The sequence below is a fragment of the Triticum urartu genome, chromosome 6A (assembly GCF_056163025.1).
Source record: "Triticum urartu cultivar PI428250 chromosome 6A, HENAU_Tu73, whole genome shotgun sequence".
Taxonomy (NCBI): Eukaryota; Viridiplantae; Streptophyta; class Magnoliopsida; order Poales; family Poaceae; genus Triticum; species Triticum urartu.
The window spans coordinates 40139362-40158804 of record NC_141878.1 but is presented as its reverse complement, the minus strand read 5'-3'; the positions used below and the strand labels follow the sequence as shown (position 1 = coordinate 40158804).

Genomic DNA, 19443 nt, shown 5'->3' with positions numbered 1-19443 from the left:
AGCTCGTTGAGGGCCATTCTCCTCCGGTGAACTTTGAGATCAATGGGCACCAATGCAACAAGGGGTACTATCTAGCTGATGACATCTATCCGAGATGGTCGACATTTGTGAAGACGATCTCAAACCCTGTGGCAGGAGGCAAGAACGCCTGGTTTGCGAAGCTTCAGGAGGCTTGCAGGAAGGATGTCGAGCGGGCATTTGGTGTGCTCCAATCTCGATTCGCTGTTGTTCGGTACCCCACTCAGACCTGGTCGAAAGATCAAATGTGGGAGATCATGACTTGTTGTGTCATCTTGCACAACATGATCATCGAGAGCGAGCAAGAAGATCCAGTGTTTGACACTGAACCATACTACAGGCAGGGTCCTCTAGCCGAAGTTGATCACCAGCTACCGGCAACTTGGACTGCCTATCTCAGTATGCGTCAGGAGATCCGAGACCCACAGGTGCATCATCAACTGCAGAAAGATCTGATTGAGCACCTATGGAGGCTCAAGGGGGACGCCTCGTGATGAAATACGAGTTTTTATTTGTTGAACAATATAATTTGTACTGAACTATTTGTTGTTGTAGTATTTTGTTGAAGTATTTGATTTTTCTGTGATGAAATATGTGATAAGAAATAATTGTGTTGATAATTGAACGCTGAGACACGGCGAAACCACGCCGAATATGGGCCTATTCTCGCCCATATGGGCCGTTTATTCGCCGAAATTGGGCTGCAAAGTGGGCCAATTTCGACGCCTGGGGGTGACGACTGGGCGCAAAACCGCCCCAGCGCCGAGTGCATCGCCGGCTCGCCCCCAAAGGGCGATTTTTATGCGTCCTGGGGGCCAACGGCTGGAGATGCCCTTAGTAGCACTTATATACACCTAAAAAAAGTCATATATTTAATTACTCGTCGTGCGTTCCCGAGCCACGCGGACCAGCGCCTCCACCCACCCGTGCAGGGAGCACGTACATGTGCCAGGGACAAGAAAGAGTAGGGGCAAATGTGCTTGGCACATGTCCAACACTGGTTGATGGATGTACGCGTGGGTGGCCCACATGAGGAAACAACTTCTGCCAAGTAAAAGAAAAATTCCGTCCGTAACAGTGCGGAGACATGGGCGAGAACCGCGTCAGCACCATCACAATCTTCTTGCACGTTTGCACATCGATTCAAAATTTCCACAGGTCCCTCTGAGTCACAAACAACTCAAGCATATGTGGATACGCGTAAGATCAAAAACTTTTCCTTGTGGCAAAATCTATTACTCAACATATCAGGTTCAGCAAAAAAAGGACGTCGATACATCGCCCAGTTTGTTTGCCGCGGCGATGCTGGCCATGTCAATCGCCATCCACATCCCTACTCCCTCCTTGTCACTTGTCATGGTCACCGTTGAAACTCCAGCGAAAACGAGTAGTGAGATACATAAATGATAAAACCCGTTTTATAATTTTTATCGTATCATTTAGCACGAAAGTAGCTCGAGCTCGACTCGAGATTGTTCATGGATGAGGCAAATCTTATGTCTCCATTTTGAAGAAAAAAAATTCAAAAGCCAATAACACCTTTCATAAATAAAATCAATAACTGTCAGTGGGCTTCATTGCCAAAAAAGAAGAGAAAAACCGGTCGACTAGGCTATGTGCACCATGCTGATCTGTTCTGGACTAGACCACAACAGTGGTGCATGTGACTAGACAGGACAAGCAAACCCATTTTTTAGCAAAGCCTAGTACTCCTACCTAGGAACCTATAGCCTAGCATGCTGCATGCCTATGCTGCTACAACGAGACAAAACTGCTAAGGCTGGTTGTAACGGGGAGTATCATATACTAGTATCATGCATATGATACTAGTGTATGATACTACCTCTCTAATGCATAGTATTATATATTAGTATCATGTAGTACTCTATTTATTGTCATGCATGACACAAAGTAGCATAACATTTAATATGATACGGTATCATGATATGATACTACACCCTCTCTTTCTTCATTTAATGCTATGACACATCATCAAAATTGCCTAGTCGGCATGCATGATACTAGCTATGAGGCTAGTCATAGTGGAAGTAACTTAACTAGTAACATAACGCACTTCGAGAAAATTCTGCTTATGTGGCAAGTAATTAATAAGAGGTGGTAACATAATATGTTACTGTAACGTAGCACTTTCCAAGACAAGATGAGTCTACGAGCGAATAAATGAAGCCATCTATGATACTACTATTATATTATTTTGCATTATGAAGGTAATAACTTAGACTAGTGTCATATGCATAACACTAGTCTAAGGCCAACTCCACCGCGCGACCCTATCCTGTCCGGCCCCGTCCGTTTGGGGTAAAACGGACAAAGGAGGCGGCCCAGCGCGCGACGGCCCGGACCCATCTTGTCCGTTTTGTGTCCGGGCCGACCCATTTCGAGCGCAAACTTGCGCCGGATTTGGGTCGCGGCGGACACCAAACGGACGCGCGCTCGTCCGCGTCGGGGACGCGTGGCAGGCGGCCGCCCACCTCCCACCCACCGACTTCAATGCGCACGAGCGGGCGGCCCCACCTGTCATCCGCACGTCGAGCGGTCGCCGTCCTTCTTTAAGTGGGAAGCGTGGACGGGTCGTCGTCCACACTGCCCCACGCCACCCAGTGGCCTCCTCGAACCCCGACAGCGCAGAAATCCTAGCCCGACTCCTCCTCGAGCTCGCCGGCCGCCCACCTCGCCATGGGCTTCTGGAACGGCAAGGGGAAGCACGACCGCGAGGCCGGCGCCTCCTCGGGGCGCTGCCGTGGCTCCGTGAAGAAGGAGGAGCCCGCGTCTCCGCCGCGCTCCTCCCGTCGGGCCCCCGCGCCACCGCCGCACTCCTCCCGTTGAGCCCCCGCGCCGGCCCCCTTCACCATTGCCCCTAGGCCCTCCGGCGAGCGCGACCGGCAGTACATCTGCGCAGACGTGTGCCGGAGGTACTGGGAGACGAGGACGCCGGTCCCGTGGAGCGACGCCCACCTCCCCAACGGGTGGCATCTCTCCGCGAACCGGGTGCCCATCCCGCCAGTGCCGGCGACCGGCCGTGCACGGCGCGATGAGATCAACCGCCGCCGCCGCCTCCTCCCCGACGACCTGTACTACGACCACAGGTATGCCCCCGACTCGCCGCTTTGGGACACATGGCTCCAGGACGAGCACGACGTGCGGCGCGCGACCTACTTCCCCGGCACCGTGTCGGGGCCGCGGAGGCCACGTGCAGAGCCGCGCGGGCGTACGCGGGTGCGTGGCCTGACGCCCAAGCCGTCGCCTTCCCCGTCTCCATCGCCCCCTTCCCCTCCTCGCATGACAGCGGAGGAGGAGGCCCGTCTCCTGCAGCGTGTCATGGACGATTCCATGAACACGCACGACGAGCGGCAGTGGGACGGTCTGGAGGAGGCCATGGCCCTCTCTGCCGCCGGGGACGTCGCCTTCCCCGTCGAGGAGGAGAGGAGGGACGATCCGCCGGCCGCGTTCCAGCAGTTGCTGGGCCAGGAGTGGGGCTGGTCCTGCACTGCTCCGGGGATGGCCGCCGACGTGGGCGTGAACTGGTGCCCCACTCCGCCGCGGTCACCGGAGCGGGAGGCCTCGCCACGGGAGGAGGTGGTGCAGGCACCTCCGGCCGTCCAGCCGGCCCCCGTCCACCACGCACCTCCGGCCCACCTCTGGACGCCGCCGGACTACGTCGACCTCGTCAGCGACGACGACGACACCGGCGGCCAGTGAAGACGGCACCGACGGGCGCGGCAGGAGCGCGCGGGAGGCGGAGGTGTTTTTTTATTTTGTTTTATATGTTAATTATGAAAAATTGGCCTTTTAAGTGGCCGTGGAAACTGGGCCGTTTTGTGGCCGCCCCCTATATATATTTTATGTTTTTTTAAAATGTGTTTATTTAGTTTTTTAGTTATTTCATTTTAGTTTTAATATTTTTTTTATTCACGTCCACCCCGGACACGATTTGGGGTGCGGCCGCGCGGTGCGTGCACGCACGATCCATCTGACAAAGGCGGACACGGGCAAACCCATCGGCGCCCCAAAGGGACAAAATCCGGCCAATCCGGACGTCCGTTTGGGGTCGCACGGTGGAGTTGGCCTAAGTTACTCCCCACTATGACCAGCCTGATACTATCATTACGACCAGCCTAATTACCCCGCATGAGCCCAAAAGGCTGTGTCAGTAGCACGAATCTTGGAGGTATTGAACGGGCTGGATAACAGGGCGCAGTGCGCTCTAGCGCAGCTACAACTTTCCCTAGTTCGAGACATGCTGGTGGATCGCGTTGAGCCAACTTTCGGGGGGCCACGCCAGTGCTATGCAGTGTACCAGCAGGGAGTGCTTTACGTGCATTGCCGAGATTCTTTTGCTTTGAGGTATGTATATATATGCACTAATCTAATTATTTTTGCATTTTTTCTTTTGAACTCATGCCTATGAATCTGTTCTTTTAATGAAAGTATCTATTATTTTGTATTGGTTGATTTTTCTTACACACATAAAAAAGCAAATTAGCTATGAGACTGCCTAAACATCAGGCGACTATTTTTGACTGTTTTTCTCTAAATTCAGTTGAGCATCATCTTCTACCTCTATCTCAGGCACACTGTTCATCTTCTTCCTCTCATATTCTTCCGCTGTCGCCCTACAATCCAAGCCGAACCGCCTGCCGCTCCCTAGGTCTAGCGGTGTTGCCACGCCTCTCCGGCTTGCCTGAGCTATACGTTTTGCCATGACCGCTCAATCATCCCTTTAGACCCCTATCTTTCCGGCATCAATAGCCAACGCGAACCTGCACCCTAACCTGTGTGAACCATCTTCCTCCTCTATGGTTGTGACGGCAGGCGGTTTTAGAATATTTAGGAAAATTGGCACTAACTCTAATTTTTATCAAGGCATGTCAGCAAGCTAATTGGGTACTGTATTCAGTAAGATATTAAGGAAGATATATGGGACGCGGATTTCATGAACATGGTTCTACGTGCAACTCTTATGAATAATAAATTAAAAAAACGAAAAATCTGATTTTTTTTTTTTGCAACACACATAGTCGACCAGTATACCTGTGTATGAGTTTCATAAAGAAATGACATCCGTGGTATTTAGATTCTAAGTTTACCAAAGGCATGCCAATAAGTTAATTATGCACTTCATTCAAAAAGAAATTAAAGAACACACTTGGATATATAATATGGTGATATTCCTTTATGAGAAAATAATGCACTAATTTCTTGTCGTGACATGTACCAAAATTAGAGACAACAATTAATTATATTTTCGTCTGTTAGCATCATCCAACCACAGATTTAGTTAGCTAATGCTTTATATGAGTTCCCGTGGATGTAAAATTAAATATATTTAATTATTTTGCTATCTGATCACTACAATTGTAAATGAATATAATATTATTTACTTTACATAAAGATATCATTTGGGATTTTTTTCCAGGCTTTCGTTCTGGAATGGTATGTACCAAGTCATCAAAGCACCAACATACAATGAGGAGAAGAGACAAGTAATACCTTATCTAGGGATATAAAAAAAGGGGTGTACTTTGGAGTAATTGAAGGGGCGTCCCGACTTCTGGTGTGGATCCTCACTGAATATTCAAGTGGACAGATGGAGACATTGTGGCCAACACATAAGAAAATGTTTTAGCAATACGGACACACCCTGGATGGTACACGATGTGCCTGACACTGGTCATGAAGATGTCGATGCTGCTACAACTCTACCCAAAGAGAGATTGGAGTGGGATTCTGACAATGATGATTTTTTTTTTTACAATTAGATTCGGTGCTGATAGCGATTGGGTACACTTTGCGATTCTTGGATTTCATCCTTACAAGGAAGTTGTCTATCTGTCTGCTGATATGTTTGACTTGGTGGCCTACCATTTGAGTGACTCAAAGATTCAATATCTTGGCTACTCACGCCCAAAAAGCTACTACCGTAACTTGACAAATGGCATATATGAGTCATTTGTCTATACTCCGCGAATAATAGGCTAACTCGAGGAAGAATGTGTTGTAGCTTGTGTTGAAGATTAGCATTGATCAGGTACAATGCATGCAACTAAATAATAGGATATCTTCGTCTCCGCAGTATTCGGTTAACCCTAAACCCTAGCTCGTTTTTGTTTTATTGTCCCATGTAAAACCGAGATTACGATGGTCTGATCTTTGCCTCGGCAGGCGACCCATTCCTCTTTTAGGTCGACGAACTGATTTTCTTTTTGTAGCGCCCCTCCCTTAGATATGATGGAGCCCGTGATGCAGCCCAAAACATTTTATGTTTTGGGTAAGCTAGCATAACAAGTTGTTCTAAAAAAACTAGCATATCAAGTTATGCTTAATTAGAGTCAACAAAGTAGTCGATTCGAGCTAAAACAGGATGTGGGCCACGAATAGCTCCGCACTTTTATTGTTGTTTCATCTTTGAACAATATCCCTTATGATAGCAATGTTTTAATGGCTCAGTAATATGCTTGCCATGTTGTTCGTCAACCATGTCTAGATTCTAGATCACTAATATTTGGATGGTTGATATCTCTGAATCTGGATCCATGATGCCCTGAATTTTCTCTGGCATAACACTCTCGTGGTCTCTTTTGCTGGATGTATAGAGCTGAGGCACACCCTCTTTCTTAAATTATTTAGATTATATTTATTGGCTGTCAATTTTTTTAGTAATGTTCATTACCATGTTGCATCTTGGTAATCTACAATGTCGAGCGATCTTTTGCCCTAAACAATCTGCATAAAAATAGCTAGAATGAATGCACATGCACATTATTTGGTTGGAATTCTCGAGTTTGATTTGGAGAGGCACAACCTAGCCATGATAGGTTTGCTGACACATTTGGATGCTGGGAGTGGGAGCGACTACCGGTACTCGATTATCCAAACAGATGACGGTGGGCTGGGTTTCCTCTTTCTGTCAGGATCAAGTGCCCATATATGGAACAGGAAGACCCAACATAACTAGACAAAGCTACTGCAACTCCCACCGAATCTACAGGAGGGAGGCCATTTATTATAGTGGCAGGGTTTGCTGAGGACAGTAATATGCTGTTCTTGCGGACAATGATTGGCATCTTCACGATCCATCTCGACTCGTTGCAGTTCAAGAAACTTTCCGGGCCTAGCAACATTCATTGTTGTTATCCATTCAAATATGAGACCATCAGCCGCCATGCCGCCCGGCTAGCAGGATGGGCCCATGATGGCAAGCAAGAGAACATGTGGCGATGATAGGCAACATGTTATTGTGGGACTTATCGTCGCGCCTGTTTTTAGCCGTTGTTGCATGACATGTCGCTACCACATAGAGAGATTCGGTGGCAGTGATGACGAGGACGACTTGAACAACCTCATCAAATCGATGCATCATTCGTCCATTGTGAGATTGTATGCAATGTGGAGTTCCTCGATGTTGCTTATGACTCATTCTTCACCCACCCCGATGTTGTGCCAGATGAACGTGCTTAGGCCATAATGGGAAATCCTAAGGCTACGTTCGGTTATCCCCACCCCCGCCGGGATCGGATCGAAACCCCGCCGATCCCCGTGGGTTTCTCCCCGGCTGGGGTCAGATCCCAGTCTGGCTTATAATAGCCTTCGGTTAGACCCGGCCGGGATTAGTTCCCTCCGAAACCCCGTGGAAATCGCCGGGAAACGACCTACGCGTCCCGCCTCGTGGAAACAAACCCTGTCTCTGTCTCGCTTTCTCTCGCCTGACCTTCCTCATGTCGTGGCGGCGCCGGCGGCAGCGCCGTACAAGGAAGGCAGCAGCAGCAGTGCTACTGGAGGAGACTGCGATGGCGTGCTCCTCACCCCCCCTCCCCCCGCGCTCTCCTCCCTCTCCCCTGTCCAACCGGCGCCACCGCATCTAGTTGCAGCGGCTCAAGCTCGGCGGCGACCCGGACCAAACTGACGGCGGCGACCCGGACAAGCCTTCTAGATCTGGCGGGTGGCGGCCCTCTCCCTCCGACCTCCTTTGGTTCCAGGACGCAGAGGTCCCTCCGCTGCCTCCGTCAGTCGTGCGTGTACGGCCCTGCCTTCCGGCTGCAGTTTCGGCGTCCGCAGTGGCGCACTTCAGTGGGCATCGGAGACGCTACCGGAGCAGATAGCGATGGCGCGGTTCCTCCTTCCCCTTCTCCCCTTTTCAACCGTCGGCACAACAAGGAAGCGGCACGAGCTCGGCGGCTACCTAGACAGCCATGGAGCCCGGCTGAAACTCTAGCTGGACTTCGACCAATCTCCCCCGCCGCCTCACGTCGGAGAAGAGGAGGTCGCCGGCGGCAAGACCTTCAGGTTGGCTCTCTCTTTATCTCTCTCTCTCTCTCTCTCTGTGCTTCTCCCCTGTCTACTTTCCGTGCTCTATCTACAGCAAGGGATTAACCGAATGCGTAACAATTGACATGGATTGCATGGTGACATGTATTTGTTCCCCCAAGGGGATTTGGTGCAGAGTGGGGGATCACCCAATCCTCTAGAGGATTAAATCCACCGGAGGATTAAACACTCCTGAACCGAACAAGGCCTAAGTGAGAACTACAAACTCTAACGTTCAAAATCAATTGGAAATTAAGAAAGTAGAATCTCATTTAAGTCACAATGCGAGAAAAATAACCATGGATCGGAGAAAATAAACAAAGAATTGGAGGTTTGGGATGATTTAGATGAAGTTTTTTTTGGGGGGGGGGGGGGTATTGAGTGCATTGAGCCTTTGCCCCGTCGTCGGCTCCTTGTGGGCCAAATTTGACGCGCCATGAGCGGGAGCGCTTGTACTGCACGCCTTCTTGTGTGAAAACTTCAAATTCTGGTTCGGAATACCTAGTGCAAGGGTTGCTATTGCACCCCGTCTTCTCCTATTGAGTTGATGAAGGTTTTCGGCATCGGTTTGGTACGAGTTGGACTTCTTATATTGGACACCGTCTTCCACTTTGGACTTGATGAAGGGTTCGGCGCTACTCAGGTACGATCACTGGACCCACCGTCTTCCGCTAGCTTCCTATAGAAGATTTCCAGTGCAAATCTTCCTTTCACTCCTCTATCAATTACACACCATTGAAGGCTCCCTACGGTGTCGATCCCAACCTTGGGGAAATGGCGCTCTCGAACGTCAAGTCAGCGCCCGTCTTCGACATCAAACAATGTGTGTGTGTGGGGCGGGGGGGGGGGGGGGGGGGGGGGGATTGACATCAGACTGAGCGCTCCTTTGCGACAGAGAACTCTGTCTCGATCAAGCTCTAGCCTTACGCACAGTCCTCCGTCGCCAACCGCCCATGCGCGAAGCTCACCTAAAATTCTTTGATCCCTTTAAGATCGACGACAAGATCGACTCCCTCGCCTACAAGATCAAGTTGCCGCCGGACAGCCACATCTACCCTGTCTTCCATGTGTCGCAGCTCAAGCCGTTCACCCCAACTACACTCCAGTCTTCTCCAAGCTGCCACGGCCGTCGGTACTCTCGGGCCACGATGACAAACCTGAAGAAGTCGTGGAAAGGCGCATGGACAAGTGCACTGACAACACCAACATTCAACTCAAGGTGTGTTGGCTCTCGTCATCAATGGATGCCACTATACCTTGGAGGACTACGCTACACTATGGCGGCGCTTCCCCATAGCAACAATCGTGCAAGGCGCGTCAACCACTGCAGATGGAGCTCCTTCCGCAGTGTCACACCTGCATCCTCTCGCGAAGCAGTGGACTAGAGTTGGGTTGGGCCATCAGGACATGTGAATGTGGGGCCCGTGTGTAAGGCCTGGAGTGTGTGCTATTTAGGTGTGCGTCTCTGGGAGGAGATGCATGCGTTTTGTGTGATCTCTTAACCTCGCCTGCTCTTTCCTTGCGAGGCCAACTCTAACCGATACCTTAAAGGTTAACGGAGTAAAAGGCTTAGTGAAGTATATATACTTCACTAAGTTTTGATCGGACCTAGACGATCCCCTAAATTTAGCAGAGTAATTTTTTTCATTTGCATTTTAATTTTGTCCATCGAAACACATTTCTTTGCTTCTTTGTTTCATTCAACGACATTGGATTACATAATAATTTACCGTTTCTATGCTAAAAGAGTAAGACCAAAGAAAACAAGAAGCACAATTAGACATTTTAGAAGATATTCAACTTGCATAACTGCTCCCACTAGTTGGTTTAATATCTTCTCGATGCCTTCATTGTTGATATGCGGATTCTCAATCTTGCATACTTTATTCTTCTTCTTTGATTTCAAAGAAGTAGACGTTGCTTCCCCTCTAATTTCTTCTCTAATGTCACATCTAGTGTCATGTTTAGCCTCAATTCTAGCAACGAGTGCATGAACATCTACTAATTTTTGTGCTATCAATAGATCGATGTATTCTTCTTCCCAATACTAAAACGAGCATCCATCATCCTACATACATAGATGAGTATCAACGAGCTACCGAAATTGAACTGAATCTGGTGAAAAACCGAATCAAAACAAGCACATACCCCATCATTTGTGCATTCGAAGAACACCCATCTAGGATGTTGTGGCGTGGTAGAAACTCGGCGCACCACTTGACGTGTGCAGTCGTCGCACTGTATGAGCGACAGGTGCAAGCTGGTGAGCCGCTGCGCGAGCGCTGAGCCTGGGCGACTGGCAGTCGTGTATTTGCCGGCGAACCAACAACGAGAGCGATTAGAGTGGTTAGAGGAAGAGCCGGTACCTGCATGTGGCGCGGAGGCTTTATCGGGGCTGTGTGGGCCGCTTCCCAGCCAATCCATGGCAAGGCGTAGCCGCCGGTGGCCGGAAACGCCAAATCCGGGGATGGCGACAATAGCCGCAGATCCCCTCTATTTTTGGCCGGCGGCGGGACGAGGAGGTGGTAGAGGACAACGGCGGCGGCCTACAAGGCTCGGCGGCCGGGCGGTGCCGACAAGGAGGGGAGGGGGGGGGGGGTTGAATGGGCGGCCGGGGCGAAGATGCGGAGCGAGAGGGGAGGGAGAGGCAGCAGAGGAGAGCCGCGCCGTTTTACTCGAAGAAGTAAAGAGGGAGTAAAAATAGGGAAAAAAATATAAAGAAAGGAGTAAAATTATACTCCGTTAGGTCAAATTGGGGATCGGCTAGGTGCCAGTTAGTGGAGTAAAAAACTAAATATACTCCACTAACCGGTTGTAGAGGATCAGTTAGTAATGCCCTAATCGCACCTCTTTCTTCCCATGCAACTCTATCTCACCCACTCCTCCTCCAATCCCCCCTTGTATGGTTTGTTCCTCCAGATCCGGTCTTTTTTAACACATTACAGACGCAAGCGCATATATATACGTAAATACACTCACCCCTATGAACGCACACAGGCACATGCTATCCCTATGAGCACCTTCGAAAGACCAAGCCGGCATATCATCTTGAGATTTTACAAAGTCACTGTATACACCTCGTAGTCGACGGAAATGTCTCCTCCAACTAAACACGCATCACCAGAAATTCTGAAATAAATCCAAGATAAATACAAGCACCAGGACTTGAAGCCTATTGGGCTGTGAATACCACTGTTCACCTAACCATCCAACCACACGTTGGTTCGTAGATCGGGTCGTTACATGGTTCTATACCAGTATATAACCTTTTTTCAATTGAGTATATCTATTTTTAGAAGAGTTTTTTAGTCTATTTTTTAAAGAGCTGTATATTGATTTTTTAGGTTAAAACGTTCTGGGCTTTATTCCAACTATAAATAAACATTTTGGGCTTCAGTCTCATTTCCGGTGTAAGTTTGGGCCGATCCACTTCATTCGTTCCACTGCCTGCTGCTTCGAGTCCACCACGCACCGCACCACATCCCGCATGAACTGTGACGAGGAGAGCCCGATGACGGCGAGCCTCCCCTTGCCGGCGGCGCTGCCGCTGGAAGACGAGGACCTGCTAACCGAGATCCTCCTCCGCCTTCCCCCGCTGCTGTCCTCACTCCCCCACGCCTCTGCCATCTGCACGCGCTGGTGCCGCCTCGTCTCCGACCCCAAATTCTTCCGCCGCTTCCGCTTCCGCCACCGCCGCAACCCTCCCCTCATCGGTTTCCTCCTCATGGAAGAGGGCATGTGTCGTGTCTCCTTCGAACATACTCTGGAGGCCCCCAATCGTGTCCCCACGGAGCGCTTCTCCATGAAGTACGACGACGGCGACCAGATCGCCAACTGCCGCCATGGCCTCGTGCTCATCTTCCCTCGGGATGGGGACCAGGTCCTGGTGTGGGACCCTGTCACGGGCGACAAGCACCGCATTGCCGTTCCCTCATTGCTTGATATGGAGGAGACCCCAACCAAGGGGGCGGTGCTTCGCACTGCCGGAGTCGATCGCCACTTCCAGGTTGTACTAGTAGCCATAGATGGTGCACGAGCCATCACCTACGTGTACTCATCGGAGACCGGCATATGGAGCAATCTCTTGGAAGCACCTCTTCCATACAAGCCTGGGGATTCCCTCCTCTCATCGGAGACGGTGACCGGCCTATGGAGTTTCCTCGCCTCATCTCCGGTGTTCTTTACTAGTAGGCCAGCTGTGCTGGTTGGGGATTCCCTTTATTGGCTACTTTCCAATGGCATCCTTGAGTTTGATCTAGATAGGCAGAGCCTAGCTATGATATCTGTGAGAGAGGACATGCGTGTCAAAAGCTACACCGACATCTCGATTATGGAGGCAGATGGTGGTGGGCTTGGTGTACTCACTCTCTCAGGCTTCCATGCCCAATTATGGAAGAGAGAGGCCAGTTCTGATGGTGCTGCTTCATGGATCATGGGAAGAACTTTTGAACTTGACAAGCTGATTTCCCTGGATTCAGAGAAGAAGATGGGGCGCGTATTGGTACCAGGGTTTGCAGAGTACAATAATATGGTGCTCCTGTGTACACCTATTGGACTCTTCATTGTCCAGCTTCAGTCATTGGAATTCAAGAAACTCTCTGAAACCCGCGTCCCCTTGAACTATCATCCATTTGAAAGTGTTTACCCTGCAGGTAATGGCATGCCTTTACACTTCGGGTATGACAAAGTGAAGTTAAATTTTTGAAAATTGGTTGACGGAATCCCGCTCACTTGTTTATTTTCCTGCTTCCTGATCTCTTCAACATATAGCATTTTTTTTGTAGTGTTTCTATTCCAATGTTTACGTGTTGGTGTTTTATGTGATGCTTGTGATCTGATTCACATCTCGTACTGATAGCCAGCGTCTGTTTTATATGCATGTCACCAGTCCAGCTTCCATATCCAGGTGATGGATGTCATCAATGTGTTGTATTATCAAACAAATATGTAGGAATGTTCTTGTAATATTATGATATTAACACCATTGAACTGTAGTGCAAGTCAGAGCTAGCAAACTTTCTTTAACAGTTTGTTATATGAATATCATATCATTAAATAATAAACACCAAGATTGGCAGATTCTTTCTGTAATGGTTGAGCTAAATTACAAGTTGCCTGCATCTTGGCATATGCAAGAATTCTTATAAGGGCACATAATTTCAGTGCAGTTTTTCTCAAGATATGATAGCTAGCTTGAATAAGCTGAAATTTCAAGTAGGCAACTCAATAGGTACATTTGGAAGCTTAAAGCTAGATCAGTTTCTTTTTATTCAATATTACTATCTCTGTTAATGTTGATAATAATCTGAAATCGATAATGAAGAATTTGTCCGAAATTTATGATTTTTTATTCAGTCGCTTTTAAGTTGCAAGTGAAAAGTCCGTTTGTGTGAGGGAGAACTAAAGAATTGAGTTCATTTCTTTTTTTAGGCTAAGTTTATTTGAAGTAATGAAATCTGAATATTCATGCATGATCCCTTTTTTGCTAGGATTTATTTGTATGATCCTTTTGCGGTTTTTCCTTTTCTGACTGGTTAATAGTCTGGGTGCGCATGCTCTTCGTTTTCTATCATATTCATTTTTACTTATCATTTTCGGAATATTCTTTAAATTTGACAGTAGATGTGGTTTATTTATCTATTCGTCATGTTCTATCAAAACTGTCATTTTTTAAACTACGGCTGTGAGTTTATCTAAACATGTATTTGAATTATCCTCTTATCTATTTGACTTTTTCTTGGAATGCCATTGGTTGTTTGACTTCTTATACTTACAGAGACATGCATTGGTGGTGGACATGATGCAGCTGATCTTCCACCCGATACATAAGATGAATCCTATCAGATTATCATGATGTACTGGCTGAGCAGGTAAGCTTATGTTCTGCTTGATGTATGTTAGCTATTGGAACTGTTGCTTAAGAAAATGTACTGTTTTTCATTTTACTCCCATGTCTGAAGTGCCAAGTTGCAAGAGAGGACTCTTAAGATGTTCTCTACACTCCAATGCTTGCTTGGCAGGTTGTGTCTTGAATATTTGCTCCAAGTGCTGCTTCGTCATCCCTTCCTGCGCAGCTCTCTTCCTCATGCCTTCACCCACCTGCCCTCTGCTTTATTTTCTGGTGTTTCACCAGCCCTCTCTACTGGATCTGTTCTTTCCCTTTCCCAATCGTTCCATCCAGCTGCCTTGTTTTTTACCCCCTCAGTACTCCCTCAGTTGCTTCTGGTAGTGTGAGTTCTTCCCCCTCTAGCTTCTCCGATAACTAGTGAACAAGGACCCTTCCACATTCTCCGTTTGTGCATATCCTCGTGCCTGCTTAGAGATGAGAATGCTATCATGCTAAGTAGTAGCAAATGAACCACGTACACTTCACTGTGCTTCTGGGAGACATTTTTGTTCAACTAATACTTGCTGTTACATTGGCTTTGAAGTTTGAACTATTTTCTCAGGGAAAGCCTTTAACTCTTATTATGTTGTTGTTAAAGATCTACTAAGTCACAGTGTAACTTGCATGTTGGTGCCGTCTATGCAAGTAATTGATAAGTAGCAGAACGTGAGCATTTGTTTACAAATTTCCTTCATTCATAGACTTATAGGTTTGCCATTTACAGTCCTACTTATTGTGGATCATTGGGATACCTAGTGAAGAAACCATTATCACAATACTTGAAGAGTACTTCTGGAAGTATCCCAACGAGGCCATGAACTAGTCATATGTTTATACTTTAGTACTCCATGAGTTCCTCATATGCTGATATGCCCACTATTCTTCGGCCTCTACTCGGACTAGTGTAGCCAAATAATTCTAATATTTGAAGTTAAAAGTACACTACCACACTACAAATTACCTATCGATGTTCTATGTTTGGGATGTTGGTTTTGTCTAGTAATGTTGAGATGGCTTTTGGCACAATTTCCACCCTAACATTTTCTGTTTGAGCCATACAACACCAATAGCTTTTCCTGAATGGTAGTACAAGTTTCATTGACCGGTGATATTTGCTCTGCAGGTATCTACTTTTATTCAGGCGGTTGAGATGCAGAAGTGGGCTTTTGGGTGCAATTCCTTTCGTTCCTATGCTCGATGTGGAGTGCACTTGTAGGAATCAATATATTGCTTCATTAGCTAACTTCTGCCTGTTATCTAATTTCCGTAGACATTCAACTGGCGCGAATGTTATGGCACTTGCCTTGTGGTGGATGCACTGCTGATTGGCCTTGCTTGCTGTTATTTTGTGCGCATGTGTGGGCGTGTTTGACTATCTTTCATGTTGTCTCAAACATGTTGATTTCGACATCAGGTTTCTGCTTACTTTGTTGCATGATGCCCCATTTTATGTGCTTTTCTGTGGAGTTTCTATCTGGTTCCGAGCTAGATATTTGGAGGCTTAGTACTAACTATTCCCTCCATTTCTAAATATAAGTCCTTTTGGAGATTTCAATACAGACTACATATAGATTGACATAGACATATTTTAGAGTGTAAATTCACTCATTTTGCTCAGTATGTAGACCATATTGGAATCTCTAAAAGGTCTAATATTTAGGAACGGAGGGAGTAATAATGAATGTCGAATTGCATACCTGGTAGTTGGTAAGGAGCTCTCTGTATGTTGAATTGCACCTGTATTAGCCTGCGGCTCTACATAAACAATTGGCGATTAAATCAGCTAATTTGCATTGCTCTTTTGCTTTCTTTGTGATGTTGGATTGCTGGGGATGCCTAGATGGGTTGACTAACGTTTTGATGAGTTTTGAAGAGGCGAAAGTATCACTTCTTGCTCACAACAAGAGAAGGTTGAACAATCTAGTTGTGACCAAGAGAGGTAAACCAAAGGCAAGACAATCTTAGCACCTCTTACACATCGATGACTGCATATTTGCTTTAAGAGTAGCAAACTTTGACTTGAGCGATGTGATGAAGCAAGATACAGTGCATTTGATACCTAATGCTACCCGCTTAACATCCTAATCCTATAGTCTAACAAAGCATTCCAAATCTGACATTGTATACTGCGGCCAGGAAGTCATGCTAAGGTCCAACTGGACCATGCCTTGAGAATAAGCCGCCATCGTAGAAGCCTTGCGTAGGTCGGAGATCCCAGAGCCAAACGATCTCCATAACAAACTTCAGTCGGCTTCCCACAACAATAGAGAACGGAAAGCACAAAACCACCAATGGAAAATCTATCGCTCGGGGAGACACAATGGGAGAATAAAGGCCATAGTGTCATTGCTAATCCAAAGGTTGTGGGAACAAAGCAAAAAAAACCAAGGGCCCGCCTGCTGCCGTCGAAGCTGTTGGTTGTCCACAACACCACCAACGCGAAGACCAGCATGTAGAGATCTACTACCTTGACACTAGCACAAAAACATACGAAGCGCCCGCCAAGATACGAAGGACCGAAGGCAGTGTCGACATTGCTTCCGAGATTCATAAACTATTAAACACCACATTGCATATGTGCATTCAAATTTCAATACCGTGGCCTCGTCTGCGTGTGTGACTTTCGATGGCAGCCTTGGTGGCCAAGTGCTCATCAAGCTCTTCTCTTCCACTTCCAATAGCTCGGATTTGGGGACTATGACATCATTGTTGTCATCGCATCCATCTCATCGGGCTCTTGTTCGTAATCGAAAGTGGAGCAGGAGGGCGGTAGGAGGGCCGCTATGGGCGTGACATCGAAGAGGGGCACAGAGAAGGCGCTCACAACTCCATCAACCACCCGAGAGATCATTGTGGTTGTCGAAGCGACATATGGAAGGAGTAGGCAGATGTGGCTAGGGGAGATGGAGAATCAAAACTGAGGCATGAGTTTGGGCACTAGGGATCGGGATTCGAGGGCATGACTTAATTAGTTGGAGGGGAGGTAAGCAGGCGGTGTGATGGCCGACGTTGGTGGCACCATTGGATGAGACGATGGACAGTTGGCCATTGCATCATTGCATGCTCTTGAAACCAGAAAAGAGAGTGGGATGGGAACGTTTAGGGGGTTGGAGTTGGATCTGCTCATATAGCCACACTCCCCCCATGAAGGCAATGTCGGCGTCTTGAAAACTGAAACATGAGTCGTTGAATCTAGAACTCGGGATGCAGATCAAAGCCCGACTTTTTACATAAAAGCACCCGTATGTCTGGTTAAAAGAGAAGGCTCAATACTTTCCGGTCCCCAACAAAAACAAATCAGCGTTACGGTAAAGAGAGCCGAGGCAAACGGACCATTCGGCAATAGATCATATTCCACACGTACTGCGTTGGATGTGAACCAATCGCATACCCCTGGAGCTGTCGCCCGCTACATGGGTAGACCCATTTTATGCTCTTACATCTGTGTATTCTGCACCGGTTTTAGGAAGGTTCTAGAACCTTCCTTTAGTAGTTTTTTGTGTGTGTTTCTTTTATCAATTTTTTCATTTTTTATGTTCCGTTTTCCATGAACAACTTTTGAAATTCAGGAATATTTATGTGAACATATTTTTAATTTAGAGGGAACGTTTATAAAAAATCATGTATATTTCTGAGATTCGTGAACATTTTTTGAATTTGGGAACATTTAGTTCGCGAACATATTTGAAATTCAAGCATTTCTACAATTTGGGAACACATTTTTTAAAATATTGAATATTAAATTTGCAAATTTTTAAACTCATAACATTTTCGAAATCATGATTTGTTTTGCAAACTTGTGACTGTTTTTAATTTAGAAAAAAACCGGCACCTAAAAAAACCAGTTGAAGTATAATCGAATGAATCTTCGGCAGCGTATTGGGCGGAGTTTTTCCTCATGGAATGGCTAGTGTTCGGTAGTCGTCTGCCGGGTAACGCGCGGTATAGTGTTTAGGTTAGTCTTTTTTTTTCATGTCCATCGTGTAAGCCTGTTCTTGTGCGTGCCTAGCCTGCAGCCAACCGCCGCTTCGGGAACTATTGTGTTTAGTGGTATATGTTCTGCAGTGGGCTCAAGTTATAGCTTTGTGCTTGACAGAGAAATTTGATTTGTTTTCGAGTCTCCGATCTTGATTTCATTTATAAGAAACCAATAAACACGGCACTGATTTGGTACAACTCAGACCACACACACACACCGCCTGGCATAGCCAGATACCAAATTTCCGACAGCCAACCCTCACCTAAGAGCTAAGTTCGCCAGAAATTTGATTTGTATTGATATCCAGACCGCCTGTTAATTAATAGTAATTGTCTATTCTGACAGCATTCTTCAGTTTCCACAACCGAAAGCGTTACTAATCTGAACCAAGCAGATTTAGCATTTTTCCATTCTGTTGCAGTTGCCTCCCGCTATATGATTGTAATACCGTTTATACATTAACAAAGCTGAACCAAACCCGGTCTCAAAATTTTCAAACCAAACACGGTAATCTGAATTGCTAGTCGCCTAGTCCGAGTGTCGGTCTAGAGGGCAGTCCACCTCAACACATTGCATTTAAAGATCACTAGGAATGGGACATCATGCATAATCCCGTTTCGAACTAAATCATACACCTTATTCACGTGTCCGACCCCTCCCGCGAGCGACCAGGGGGGCTAACCATAGCGTCGCCGGGCCGCGACCTCCCTCTCCTTCCCCTCCCCTCGCCGCCACCCAGGTGCGCCGCCGGGTAAAGCCCGGTCGGCGGCGGCGGGGGCGGCGAGGTCTCTCTCCCCCCGATTCGTGGCTGGCTGGCGTGGGCCACGGGCTTCGGTTGGTGGCGGTGCACGTGCGCAGTGTGCGTCGGCGGCGTGGCGGGCGCCTGACGGCGGGGTCGTGGGTCAGGCTGGACACGGTCCGGGCTGGTCCGGTCTTTGACCGAGCCGTGCTTTGGACCGGCCGCGGCCAGTCCGGACCGAACCGGACCGAGCTGCCGAGCGGTCCGCTTTCTCAAGACCGGACCGGCAGTACCCCAGCTCGGTCAGGCCCGAGAGGACCGAATGGACCGAGTGCTGGATCTGTCATTTGTAGCAGTATGTGATGCTAGCACAGTAGCAGGCAGCTGGATCGATTCATTTTCATGCAGTACGTGCAAGCTAGCACACTAGCTAGCAGCTGGATCGATTGATTTGAGTACGTGCAAGCTAGCAGGGAGCTGGATCGATTGATTTGA

At 47.6% G+C, this 19443-nt stretch overlaps 1 protein-coding gene and 1 pseudogene across 1 annotated transcript; both read left to right on the top strand.

Annotated features, from left to right (window-relative positions):
* The first annotated feature begins 2715 nt into the window (after positions 1–2715).
* Positions 2716–3738, top strand: LOC147963658 (uncharacterized; annotated as a pseudogene).
* An 8116-nt stretch (positions 3739–11854) lies between these two features.
* Positions 11855–15665, top strand: LOC147963657 (uncharacterized). The gene is made up of 3 exons (XM_087529655.1): positions 11855–12995; positions 14120–14213; positions 15354–15665. The coding sequence occupies exons 1-2, from the start codon at positions 11855–11857 to the stop codon at positions 14170–14172; spliced, it is 1194 nt and encodes a 397-aa protein (XP_087385781.1). The 3' UTR covers positions 14173–14213; positions 15354–15665.
* Positions 15666–19443: the final 3778 nt, after the last annotated feature.

Bases quoted from the DNA above. Each gene is read 5' to 3' on its own strand.
- LOC147963657 (XM_087529655.1), top strand. From the start codon at position 11,855: ATGACGGCGAGCCTCCCCTTGCCGGCGGCGCTGCCGCTGGAAGACGAG. The intron at 12,996-14,119 runs GTAATGGCATGC...TTATACTTACAG, and splicing joins TGAAAGTGTTTACCCTGCAG to AGACATGCATTGGTGGTGGA.